At 38.0% G+C, this 14,084-nt stretch overlaps 1 protein-coding gene and 1 long non-coding RNA gene across 12 annotated transcripts in view; both read left to right on the top strand.

The window, feature by feature from the left end:
- Nucleotides 1-6: 6 nt before the first annotated feature.
- The window catches only part of PEX5L (peroxisomal biogenesis factor 5 like), a 105,732-nt gene continuing 91,654 nt past the window's right edge, over nucleotides 7-14,084 (top strand). For all 11 annotated transcript variants that reach the window (XM_017726937.1, XM_017726933.1, XM_017726932.1 and 8 more), the window contains exon 1: nucleotides 7-44. In XM_017726937.1, the coding sequence (XP_017582426.1) occupies nucleotides 24-44 (21 nt within the window). In that variant the 5' untranslated portion in view covers nucleotides 7-23. The remainder of the gene's footprint in view (nucleotides 45-14,084) is intronic.
- Nucleotides 54-12,858, top strand: LOC108444866. The gene is made up of 2 exons (XR_001859576.1): nucleotides 54-8,248; nucleotides 12,746-12,858. It is a non-coding gene; the product is annotated as an uncharacterized LOC108444866 (long non-coding RNA).

The following is a 14,084-nucleotide window of genomic DNA, read 5'->3' as shown; positions in this document are numbered from 1 at the left end:
GGCAGCGCCGCAGCCACGGCAGGATGTACCAGGGACACATGCAGGTAAGCGGCTGCAGGCGGCACACGGCGAGCTCGGAGCGGGCTCCGCTGAAACGTGGCTCTGGGAAGTTTCGGTGGGTTGAGCGGAGGGGAGATGCCACCCTGGCACTGTGCAACAAGTGACCTGGTACAGTGTGACCGTGGCATTTCAGCTCAGGGCCAAAGCGAGCAGCGTGCCTGCGGCTGGCGCTGCTCAAGGGGAAGGATGGCAAAGGGGTTCTGTCAACTTTGTAACTAGGTGAAGTTCTCTGTGTATTTTTCCGTGTATGATGCCTGCTTGTTCAAACAGATTCAAGGGAGTATTCCAGGGCAAACATTGTTATGGCATGCTTTAAGTGACACATGTCTCCTGCCATCCTCTTGATGCATCTCTTCCTGTATGTCAAGTGAAGGGCAAACAATAAGGGAAAAGACAGAGCACTTGCTTTGCAAAATCTGCAAAGGTTTCACACCACACTCAAACTGTCGATTTGCTCAGTGTGTTGTGTTTAAAGGTGATGGATTTCTATTCTTCCCTCCCGACGCGGGATGAGGATTGATTTTGCTAAGCCACGGAATGACTTTGTAGAATGAATTCAAACACATGGCAAAGAGACTTCAAGATTTTAGGCAGAAATCTTGTCTCATGATCCTACTGATCTACATCGCCTTGGCAGAATACACCCCTCCTCCATAAAAACATTCTACTGCCTTGGACCTGGTGGCTTTAACCTTGACTCCCGCTCTCCTTCACATGGCTCTTCCTTGGAAAGCCAAGTCTGTTTTGAAGAAGGAGGAAGTATCAAAGTGGAGTAAAGGTTTACACCGATCTCCCAGATTTGTTCTTTTGCTTTGGACCCAGTCTGGCTTTGTGTTCATTGCCAGGAACGATCAAGTGTTTTTATCACGTACAGTGGCAGTAGCCTTGATGTGGTGTTGTTAGCACTGAGGCTGTTTAGAGAGGAACTGCAGCCTTAGGAGGTGCGAGCTGACCACTTCTGTTTGGTGTGACTGCACAGCATTTAAATACTGACTGAATGTTCATCGGGGACATCAGGCAGTGTCAGAGCCAGGGTTGTGCACGATATACATGAGTTAAGAGAGGACTCTGATTCAGCACTACCTTCCAGAGCTGAATGATACCAGTTACTCTTTCATGTTTGTGTTACCTGATCGCAGCAGTGATAAATAATGTGTCATAATACCGCTTGTAATTGAGAGCAAACAGGTTTAACAAGAGGTGAATCAATGGAGGGAATATGCACGTTACTGTTTGTTTCTGATAATAAGGTTAAAACACAAAATCAGTCCTGAAACTAATGCTACTGAATTGGACATTGCCAAGTAGGTATTTACATCCTTAAGAAAGCAGAAGTTCTTTGCTGTGAGTTATATATTGCAAGGTTTCAACAAACATACAACACTTTATAAAAGGAAATCTAATGGAATCTTGAGGTGTCTCACAGCATTGTAAATTTTCTGAGTCATCAAAAGATTGAAATCAAACTTGCAATAGGAAATAAGGTCAAAGCATGCAAATATATTGTGACTGGTGTCCTATAAATTTTTTATTTCAAAATAATTTTATTTTTCTAGCCCAAATATAGTTAAATTCTAACCAAATTCTCTTAAAAGGCTTGCTGAAGTAAAAATACTGTTCCTGTTGACTACACTTGTAATTGTTAAAAACAAAAGCCCACCTGAGTTCATAATCCAAACTTTTAAATATATTTTTATCCTAACAGGAAGCATTAATGAGCTTCAGATAACATCTACAAAGCCTAAAGCCTTAGGAGAGATTTTCATGTTTAGTATATCCTTAATTAGAGCCTTTAAATGAGTCAGACAAAGACAATAAAACGCTAATTTCTTTGCAATGAAATGACCTACTGTAATGTTTATTAAACCATGTTGGAACATAAGCTAAGTTACCATACAAATACGGTATCAAACCTCATGCTAAGAAAAATGTTGGCATATTTTAGGCATTACAGGTCCTTTCTTACTATCCCAAGACTTTTTGTAAGACTTGTACTAATTTAGGGAGAACTGTTTGCATTACCTGTTAATCTAAAATAAGATGAACAATAAACCCATCCCAATTTGGGTGGATAAAGTCAGACACATAAGTCAGCACCCTGGACTCCTAAGCAAAAATAATCTCATTTTTAAGGCACTGAGCCCTTAGTAGAATTTACAGTTCTTGAAGAGAAGGTGTAATGTTTAGCTGGGTAAACTACACTACCTGGCTACATCCAAATGCAAAATGATGGGCCAAGATATAATGCGTGATACTACACTCTTTAAAGCAATTGTTCTTCTGAAGTTACTGGGATCAAATGTAGGATCTGACTTAGAATTCCAGTAATCATTTCCCTTTTTCCTACTGTTCTGTTCTCAGATGTAAAAGTGAAACCTGCAGAATAAATTCCGTAGTTCATTTATTTTAAAAGATGTTTGCAGAGCCCATGTTTCACTAATAAGCTGCTGTAACTCAGCTAATTCTTGGAATACTTCTAAAATGGGAGAAACCTAACAACTGTAACAAGGTAATAAGCATAATTACAGAGATTGGGAATTTACCTCTCTTGGAGAGGCATCAATCCTTATCAGCTTCAGTGGGGAATTTCTGACTAAGCTCAATAAATTGTACAAGTAGATTAAATATACTTTGCATTTAAGATCTGCTGAAGTCCAGCACTGAAACTACTTTATTACATCAGGCCATAATGTGCATATCTCTTCTTAATATTTTGTTTATAGTACAGATTAGGTTTGTTGGGGTCTTTTTTCCCAAAAATCAGAAAATCACCTTGTTTATTCCAAAGACCTAGGTTTAGATTTTCTTCTTACTATTTTCTAAATGAAGCCTCCCAACACAGAAATACTAGAGAGGTCCTAAGCCGAAATACCAAAGGCAGTTAAAAAAGATATCGAAGGAAGCTATGTCCTGCCTCCGCATTCCCAGGTGCCTTTCTGTAGGATTTGCTTTTGTGATACTTGTGCACCCCACGCTTTCAGGTAGAACACCAGGAAAGAGGTGAAGTGGCCTTCCAGAGAGCCAGCACCACAACCAGCACTAGGATGCAGAGAGGTCCAGTGCCACGGGAGCTCTTTCCAGGCTATTTCACCATCATAATGAGATTTAGCATTTGATTTTGCTCTGTTTACCGACCAGTTCGGTTTGCGCAGTGACCGCGCGAAGCAGAGCAGGGACTGCCGTGGGTCCTGAGGCTCCAGCTGCCTCCTGAGCCCCAGGGGTGAGGCTTTTGCATGAGCAAGAGAGCTTCAGATGAGATGCATGGGCTGTTTGTCTACAAATGTACAACCTCAGTTATGTAAGAAGTCCTGTTTAATTCAGTAAATGTAGGCTCTGACTGGATGGAACCTGATGGAGACAGGAGCACACCCTGGGATTCACAGATGAGGCAGAAGAGCCAAGTCTAAAAGCTAAACTGTACAGGTGAAAGAGAGTGTTTGTCTCTTAGGATAATGTGTGCAATCCTGTGTGCTGTTTTCCATCTACAACAGAACAGTAGCAGACCAGATGGAAGCAGAACATTCAACCCCCAATCACTGCTCTAAAATGTCTGTCATTTTAACAACCAACTATAAGATGTTTTAAGGTTTTTACAGTATATTGTAGACCTGGTGCCAGACCTCCTGTTGACTTTTATGAAAGTTCTATAAATGAACAGGGGGCAAATTTCAATCACAGAATGGGATTTGCACAGCATTTGACTTCCTATGAAATTCAAAATAAATGCTTTCAAAACTGTTTGCCCTGATGCTGTATTTAGTCTGCTTTCCCCAGCACAAATGCTTGAGCAGAACAAGTGCTTTGCCAAATGTTGGCATGGGATTTTACATATGGTAGTGTTGTGTTTCGAGATGTCTTAATTTAGACAAAGCACAAATCTTGACCACACAGGGGTATCAAAGTTCCTCTGGCACTTTTTTGCAGGAGCAGGTTTGTTAGTCACGATGCCTTGGCCAAGTTCCAGATCAGATAGTTTGTCTCCTAAACTTTTGATTGCATAGGCAATCAGCTTCATGCCGTTAATTTTTGTGTTGTGATATTTAACATTCTACCATTGGTACTTTGTATTTACATGAAATAATCCATATTAATCATTCACGTTTCAGTAAGATTTCAGTTGTCAAACACATACCTGTATGATCATAGTGGGTCTGCAAAAAAATAAGTATGTATACATGAAAATTCCTGCAAGGTGGAACCTCAAGGGCTTCACATGTTTTGGTGGGCCTGAAAAGCACTGCTAAATATTTTATAAAAGACATTTTTATACTGATTTCTTGGCATTTAAGACACACTAACTCGCTGAGAAAAGGGAAGCAGAACAGTCTCACGATTAACTGCAGATGCAAATCCCATTTTGGTTTACTTGGTAACCTATTAAAAATACAGTGTTGGCTACACTGCTACCTAAAATAAATAACCCCGAAGCAATTAAACAGTTGTGAATAAAAAGAGAAAGTAATGTTCATTTTTACATTAATAAAATGGTCTACAAAGAATATGCACAACGTAAAATTGAATTCAATGCTAAATTGAATCTCCTCTCAGCTGTAATATCAACATAAACTTAATAACTTTAAGCTACAAAATTTTAAAAATCTGGGCACATGGCTGGAATCCTAACTGATCTTTAGTGGTGTCTATGATTCATAACTCCTAGCCTAGCTAAAATTCCATTATGATAAACTGATAATATTTTATTATTACAACTCTTTTCTAAAAGTACTCACAATACTAGGGCAGTGTTTATGGTGGTATGTTGTCTATTTTGCCTTGGTATTTTCCAGTATTTTAGTAGCAGCTCTACCAAGTTTTGAACATCAGATTATGGACTGCTTATAAATTGAAAAAAAGGTAAAAATAATGAGCTCACTTTCATAGAATGAAGTTCATTCAAAGAAAGTAGATGATAAATTGTGTTTGGCGAAGGCACAGACAGAAACTGTAAAAATTGTGAGCATTTGCAATGCTGGTAGAGAGGAGTGTTCCATGAAGCTGTTAGGCAGTTTTACAAGAGCCTAGTGGAAAATCTTGCAAAGGCTCAGAAATTCTTGGCTCATGCTATATTTTTACTGGATGTAAATTAGGAAGAACTTTTACTAACTAGATAAGGATCCACCCCTCTATTCTGTAATTAAATTCATTCAAAACATAGAAAAACAACAGTCCTTAGTGTAGTCTCTGTCATATATTAATATAAATGTTAGTCTAAACCCAGTATATAACTTTCACCAAAGAGGCGCTGTTTACTCAAGAATCATGCTGTACTTTCTTTTTTTAATCTACCACTATTGTCACAATTTACTATGCAAAGGAGGAGGATAAAAAGTTCAGATAAAGTCCACCAGGTGGATCAGGAGGAATTGTCCAAATAGAACAAGGGGCATGAAAGGATGGAAAAAATAACGCATATGGAAATTTAGACTTTAGGAAATGCAGTCTCATAACTTGGCTGTAGGATGTTTTGTAATTTATAATAGTCTTGTATCTAAGTAAGCTTTAAAAAAAAAGGTGTTGATGTACAAACCAGGTCCATTTAAAATCATCTATCCAGCTTAATTTGCTACTCTTTTTGCAAAAGTTAAACACGAAAAAGGTAAAAACATTGAAATACTACTTAGAATGAATCTACCCAGTGCACAAAGTACGTACTAGTTGTTTGTGTCACAGAATCTAATTTTGCACAGTCTATTTCAGAAATAGGTGATCCTGCAAAACTGAGAGAAACACTTGCCTTCCAAATCAGTGTCATGGCATGTAAACTAGGAGGTGACTTTCTGTAGCTGTGGATTTTCATCATTGTCCAGTAATACTACTAATAAAATGCCTAAGGATCATAAAGACTGTATTCAGCAAATTTTTCTACCAAGTTAGAATTATTATAAACAGTCTGATATTTCATTGCTCTGCTCTCAGGCTCTTGAAGTTCTGAGTCATTGGTACATGAGTTTTACTTCCAGTGGTTTATTTGCATTTAAATAAATTCTAAAATATCAAGTAAGTGAAACTCATTATACACAATGGAAAAAAAAAATCCATGTCTCATCAGTTTACCCATGCCCAGAAATGCAAATCACAACCCAAAGTTTAATGGTAGCCCCCAAAGGTGATTTTCCCAAACTTTGCACGATTAGTCATGTGTCAGCATTACTGCAGTTCCTCTCAAAAAACGGGTTGTCCTGAACTTCTGTAGGTTGGCATAGTAGATGTAAGCATTAAGTTTTCTTCCTCTACTTCTCCATTGCCTGTCATGACACTCAGATTTGCCACTGCTTTGCCTCTCATTGTCCTGTTTGTTGATTTTCTCCTCCTTGCTCGAGTTTGAAGGCTTTCATCAAACGTTTTGCCTCCTGCCACATTTGTGCTGTGTTTTCCTTCCTGCTGCCCACGGCAGGGCACCCAACTCACCCAGGCCATGACTGCTGCCTGCAACAGGGGCCGAGTCCCCTCTCAGCAGCACTTGGTCACAAAACAGAAATGTTCCACAGCCAAGGTCTACTCACTGCCACAAGTAGAAGGAAGTGAACTGATGGTGAAAAATTTGGTTACCAGCAGAGCTCCCTCTTCACAAACTGTATGAAGATTAGGAAACAATAGGGGACTGCCACGAGAAGGGAAGTAGCCAGGTTTAAAAAAAACACCTGAGTTTTATCTACAACATTTGCAAGGTAGACCTATGCCCATAAACCCGCTTTTCTCACATGCTTCTCTGTTTTGGCAATCCCTACAGGAAAAGAGCCACACTAAAGTCTTTGTGAGTTTCTCTGTAAAATGTGGAACACTCTAATGCTTCATGTTCACTTGTCTTAGAGCAGTCTACTGTCTTCTGGTAACTTGAACTGTTCATTTCATAGAATTTCCTTTTTATACCTCTTACCCCAATACAGGTGTTGAATACCAATACCTTTGGACAGCATTTTTCAATAAAATATGCATTTGGAACAAAGTAGCACCTATGCATTTAGAACAACAAAAGCATGTGTGATAAGAAAAGTACTGTGCAATGAATTAAGACAAATTACCATTCTTGATTACATTAAGACTTCATTTGCTGTTAGGAGATACATAAAAGAAATTCAGATGCTCTTGTCCACTGACATTTAGAAATGAGACCTTCAGAATTATTTTGACATGCATTTACTATCAATCATTTGGCTTTATAGACCTTAATAGTTTTCAAAAGATGAGGAAACAAACTTTAAAATTTGTCTTAACAAGATTAGAGCCAGCTGTAACTTAACCTTTACATCAGTGAATCTAATTGGAAATTACACTGATGTAAAAAACAGAGTAATTTGCTTCCAAGCCTTTTTCACATTAATTTCTGTCTTCCCAACGTCACCAGTCAGGTTCCAAAGCTACAGTGTCAAGTAGTGAATACAGCATTTCCTGGATAGGGGCAGGAAAGCAGTCACAAAATACATTTTCAAATTCAGCATTTTCTGACTAGTAGGCGTATCAGTAAAAGGTCCAGGAACTCTTATTCATTGTTAATTAAAAATCGGTTGAGGGGAAATACTTGCCCATTTAAGTCTACTCTGAAATACAGAAATATATTTCTTGATAAGTAATGCTGAATATTAGAGTTTAACTTCACAGAGTTTCCTATGGTCAATTTTGCTAATATTAATGTAGGAATAAACAAAGACCACAGTAAATAGAAGCTTCTTGAGTACTTCTGAGTATTATGTAAAACTGAGAGTAAACATCACATTTTTATATGATAGTAATCTGTCAGAGCCTCTTAAAATCTTAATAGGAATATCTGAAAAAAAAAATCATGTTTTACACAAAAGAACAGATTCATTTTATTTATGCTAGGTAGAAGATGGCCTTAGTCTTCAATATGATCTTGGACACCATTGTCATAGGAGTAATGACAGAAATGTGACAGAAGTGATTAATGAAATAAAAAATACAGCTTGACATGTGTCTCATCAAAGTGACAGGTTATTTCTGTTGTCATTCATGGAAGTTTAACAAGGAATATAATTTTCCAGTTGCAGGCTTGAGATGTACATGAGATCTTTCATCTTCTGCTATATGTTGTCTAACACTCCTTTCAAGAACCAGGACAATTTTAAGAAGGCTTTGAAAAAGGAGCACAAGAAAGAATGATAGATAAAAGAAAGAGGGAAAATTAGGATGTACAACAGAGAAAACAGTGCTAAGGAATGGAAACTAGGAAGTAAGTGACTGCTGGTTTTGTTCTGAACAGTAGAAAACGTCTTTAATATTACCACTCTACTCAATCCAGGTAATGCACACAACATGGCAAGTTATATACAGCTGGAAGGAATGCATAGAATTGCCTGAACCTGTGCAAACAAAAGAAATCTGAATTATTAGAAGACAGCTAGATACTACATGGAAATAGTGAAAGAGCAGTGATCCCTGGAGCACTCACGATAAAAGATTACATGCTGTTCAGGGAAGACAGAAAACCAAAGGTGTTGGTCATGTTAAGAACCTGGACCCGAAGAAAATGGGCAAAAATTCTGTAAGAAGCTTCAGAACTAATATTTTCAATTGTTAAATTGTTAAGGTTATGCCTTAACACAGAGAATGGAGAATACACAGGGAATGGAGATAGTTTCTCATAGGCAGAAGGAAAAAGTATAAGGTGCCTAAAGTAAAGCTTATTTAGATCTTAGAAGTATATTAATCATTGGAAGTTTTTTGGTTATCTGATGGAAAAGGGGGAGGGGAGCAAAACATACTCAAAGTGGCATCTGTAGTATGGATAACCTAATTTATGGTGCAAACCCAAAATGTTTAAGAGGGTTTGAATTCTTCAGCTATTACAAATGTGTTATATTAAATGGAGACTTGGTATAAAATATGTTATATTTTCTTATTCATAACAAGAAAATATATTCTTGTTATGAATCTGAACAGAACAACAGAAAATATACGAGATTTAAGATAAGGTGAGAAAAGTTGTAAGACAGCTAACAGCCCGGATATCCATATGGCTATCCATAATCTCCAAGGTTTTAGGGAACAGACTTCAAGGAAAACTACACATACCTAGACAAAGAAAAATAAAAAAGAAAGAAAGAAATGCTATTTGAATTTATCAGGAGAACATAATGTCCAACTAACTTGACAGCATTTTCTGTTATCATAACGGGGTTTTAGGCAAGGGAGGTATAACTGACTTGATCTGTATGACCTTTGGTAAGCATTTGTTATGGTGTTACAAAAGAAATTATTAGTGAAGCTGGAGAAAGTAAAGAATAGCAGTAAATCTGTAAAGAGGGCAGGAAACTCATTCATGGGGAAATGAAAAATAGAGCATTAAAGGAAGGACTGTCAGCCTGAGGAAAGTTTAATAGGGAAGGTTTTTGTGGATCACTGTTGGAAGTGGTTGTTTGTGATGTTTCATCCATAAATGTAGCAGAAACAGGAAAATGGTGACTACATTTGTTGATTACTCAGTGCTGGAAAACATTGTCAATATTGGGAAAGATTCAGTACTGCTGAGTTTTGGTCACTATACAGAGGATCAACAATAAAAATATGATTTCATTTAACACTACAGTATAGTGCTGATCATCAATAACAGAAAACCTACCGTAAGACATGGACTATAATATAGAAATTACTGAGAAGAACAACTTGCACATACATAATGACTATAAGTTGTCGATAAAATACATCCATAAAAAAGACAGATGCAGTTCTAGTTTTAGAAGAGTTTTTTCCAGAATAGTCAGGAAAATATCAGTGCCAGTTGACAATGCCAGTAGCAGATTTTCAGTTGAGAATCTTTTACAGAAGAGAGGCATGGAAACAGGTCCAAAGAAGGATGATCAAGGAGAAGGCAAAGTCTATCTTACAAGAAAAGACCAAAAGATTTTGGCTTATTTCATTGAGCAGAATGACAGCTCAGCAGGACCATAATCACAGTATGTAAATGCATCAGGGAGATAAACACCAGATATGGAAAAACCTAAATTAGCTAAGAACAAAACTGGCACAGAAACAAATGGATATTAACCAGCTGTGAATAAATTTAGGTTGGAAATTAGAAGAAAGTTTCTGATCATTAGAGCAATCAAGACTTCCAATAGCCTTCCAACTGGAATAGTGGAAGCAAAAGAACGAATTACTTTAAAGATGAAACACAGTTTCTGAGAGATTTGGTATGACATGCTGCCTATGAGACCAGAAGATTGAACCTTAGTAACCCAGGAACAGCACCTTCCTTGTCTTAACAGAATCATGGAATGGTTCAGGTGGGAAGGGGCCACAGTAGATCATCTGGTCTCACTTCCCAGCTCCAGCAGGGTCATCCAGAGCACAGGGTACAGGATTGTGTCCTGATGCTTTCGGGGTATATCCAGTGAGGGAGACTCCACACCCTCTCTGGTCAATCTGTCCCAGTGCTCAGTCCCTGCACAGTGAAGTTCTTTCTCATGTTCAGGTGGAACTTCTGTGCATCAGTTGCCTCCTGTTTGATTGTTCGGCACCACCAAGAAGAGCCTGGTCCATCCTCTTGGCCCCATCTCTTTAGATATTTGTGCAAATGAGCGAGGTCCCCTCTCAGTGGCCTCTTCAAAGTCATCTTCTGAAGTTGCCTTCTCAAATTTCTCTGACTTCAGCAGAAACACACCCCAACTCCTGTTCAGAAAGACCAAAATACTCAACTTTGAGAAGTCAAAAATCTTCCTGTTACAGCTGTGGAGGCTTGACTGTCTTCACAGTGTGACTAACCTCCTGTTAAGAGACCCACACAGGCAGTGACAAATTAGTGCCACTTTGCCTAGTCCAAGACATCATTTTGAGTCAACCTGAGCTGTAAAGTTTGAATATTCTCTCTGCCAGCTTTCTTATCAAGTCTCCCACTCATCTGAACTCATGGTTTTGCTTCGTATAAAACCTTCATAATCAGAGGAAATGTATTTCTCCCATACAGCTAAACTCAATTTTTCATGTTAGAGACATCGAAGCCTTTCACTATCTCTTATTCATGTTCCTGCAAGTGGGCACGGGGGGCTGGAAATCACCAGCTGTGTCAACATCGTGTAACAGGAGGCTTAAATTTATTTCAATAATAACCAAATTTTGTGTGCATAAGGATGTAAAATAGAACCCATCAGAACCAGCGGAGATATTTTCCCTGACATCAGATGAGCCAGGACTAAGCTTTTTTTCAATTACCACTGGCTCACTTTTCTCTCCTAAGCTCCAAAAACAAATGCATTGGTTATTATTTAGAGCATGTGGTCTTAAATAATGGAACTCAGTTTTCTGTTTTGCAGTCCTAGTCAGGAAAACTACTGAACTCACTTTGGACTGTTCTTTTGGAAGGGATCATAAAGCCACATCTTAGAGTCAGTGCTCTGTCCCTGTAATGAGTCAGAAGATTATTTCTGAATTGATTTAGGCTCATAAAAGTACTTCAGGATCTGATTTCTGGGGTTCCTGTCCCATCTTATATCTGTGATTTGCATCCCACAATGTATCAGGGAGACAGATGTCCCTGAACACTCCATCACAATCTGATAATATCATTACAGCCTTGCAGCTCTTGGTCATAATCAGTTCTATGCTGTAGTGTATGTACTCTGCTACTCAGATCTTAGAATTTCAAGAGTCACACCAGCAAAAGACTTTCCAAATAGGTGAGATCACTGGGTATTGGCTAGGCAAAGATACGCAAAAGCATATCACTAAATTTACTGAGCAAGGGAATAAGTACTTTTCCCTGCCATTGCACAAAAAATGAATGTTTATTTCCAAAGTGTTTTATTGTTGTCAAAGAGAAACCAAATTTTACTACCTTTTTATCAAGTTGTCATTGACAAATACCAGAAATAAAATTGCAAATAAAATTCCAGATAATTAACTCAGACTCATTAATCATTACAGAAAAACTGTGTATTCAGGTTGTTGCATATAGATTCTGTATATTTGCTAAGCACCAAGCAAAGCAATTTTTTTGTGACTTTACAAGCAAGTACTTACTATTCCTTTTTGCACACAGACATGCTCAAGTTCCATCCTGTGTGTCATTTGCCGAATTTGAGAGCAGATATTACTGATGTGGCCAACCAGACAAGATAGACACAGACTAGAGAGACCACAAATATCAAACCTGAGTTTAGCAAAAGGCTACAACCTATGTACAGAGTGTTCCCATATCTGCAAATACAAAACAAAGGACTAGTAAGGTTTTTAGCGACTTGTATACAGCTCTGTTAACAAGGAAATAGAATTCTTGGCTTGCACTAATACACAATAAACAATCAACATTATTTTTCAACTATGATGAGTTTGATGTCTTCATGGTGCTTTCAGTATATCACTGCCAGCAGGCTGTCTTTGATTTCTGGTCTTTCTTGCCAAAACAAAGAGTTCTACAAATTAAAGTCTCATCTAGCATTTCAGACAAGAAAGTAGTTTCATCAACTGCACATTATTTTGGACAGCAGTCTGCAAGGAGTACAATAGAAACATTTACACTCATCTGCAGGTAAAAACTTACATAACACATTCTGGTGTCTGTTTTATTTTGAAACCATAGAGATGATGTCTGAACTATCATTCCCACTTCAGCTGTGACAATTAAATACACATGTATCAAAGAACTGCAGATACTTGAAAAATACTCTAGATTTACTAGTCAAACACAATTTTCTTTCTAAATTTTTTCATGGGTTTTTTTGATTCTTTACAGCTGACATGTCTTGGAAAGGAACAGAATCACTGCTTAAGAGTTCAACTGCACTTGTGATTTTTTTCTCCTCAAATCATTTTCATAAAGGAAAAATAAATATGTTACAAACATTACATTTAATTCTGCTCTGATTTTTGTTTACAGGTTCTCACTAACTAAGAGGAGAAGCAGTTATTTAGTGTATCTGGTTACCATTTGTTTCTCTGCAGCATTAGTTTTGTGCAGTCCCTCAGAATTTGTGTTTATTGACAGCAAAATAATTTCTGAAATATGAGAAGCATAGTTTCCAGAGGAAATCCATTGCAGATTTCTGTTCTGTGTCACCTTCTTATTAATACTTAGCACTAGCAGAGAACCATGGCAGCAACTACTCATATACTGCAAGATTCATTTACAAAGATGCTGCTCAATATTTATCTACTGCCCATCCAGTGAAATCCTGAAATCCCAGCTCTAGTGAAATCAGTGATAAAGATACCATTAATTTCAGCGCAGTCAGAATTTTATTAAGACTCTTTCACAGTCAGAAGCATTATTCCTTGCCTCAAAGTAGCCTAGAAAGGGATATCTTCATTCTGTAAACACAGAGAAACGAGGTACAGAAGCAGGCTAAACTCTGAGGATTTATAACTGTTTACACTCCGTTTGTATGTGGCACATGCAAGTTCTGTCCAGTAACTGCCTGGGTCCATGAGTAACCTCCAATGGTTATGGCAGAACTACAGAGGGATCTGGAGTTAACTTCCTGCTTGGCCATTGCCACAGATTTTCTATAGGAACTTGGACTTACTGTCCAAGGCACTTACTGTCACTGTGCTTCTGGTTTCTATCAGTAACACAGGAATAAAAGCACTTTCATTGTTATAGGATGTTCTCCAGATGTATTAAAACATATAGAAGCAAATGCTCATCCAGTTATGGAGAGCACTTTTATTTTTAATTACTAAGGCAATGTTTTAGTCTTATAAAAATGAAAAGTCTTCTTAAAAATAACCTTTATATTGAATCCAAACTTTTTGCCAGATGTCACTCAGAAATTAGAGTGTAACCACATAGTACAGGATTCAGTGCCCTCCATATAACTGAATTAGTAGGGGAGTTGGAAAATACATACAATAATGCAATCCCAAATTCAAGAGGGCTCTTTTCAAAACATGGAAACCTGGTCAAGTAAATTTAATTCTTCCTTCTGGGATATTGCTGATAAGACATGGACACAACAGTGATTCATGGGAGGGAAGAGAAGCAGATGAGTACCACAGTAACAGAGAACCCGGTGTGGATAGGGAAAACTAAAAACAACAGAGGAACTCTGAAGCAAAGTCCAGTTGGGAGCGTC

This window comes from Corvus brachyrhynchos, unplaced genomic scaffold (genome assembly GCF_000691975.1).
Source record: "Corvus brachyrhynchos isolate BGI_N302 unplaced genomic scaffold, ASM69197v1 scaffold162, whole genome shotgun sequence".
NCBI classification, from domain to species: Eukaryota; Metazoa; Chordata; class Aves; order Passeriformes; family Corvidae; genus Corvus; species Corvus brachyrhynchos.
This window is presented reverse-complemented; position numbering and strand designations above follow the sequence as displayed.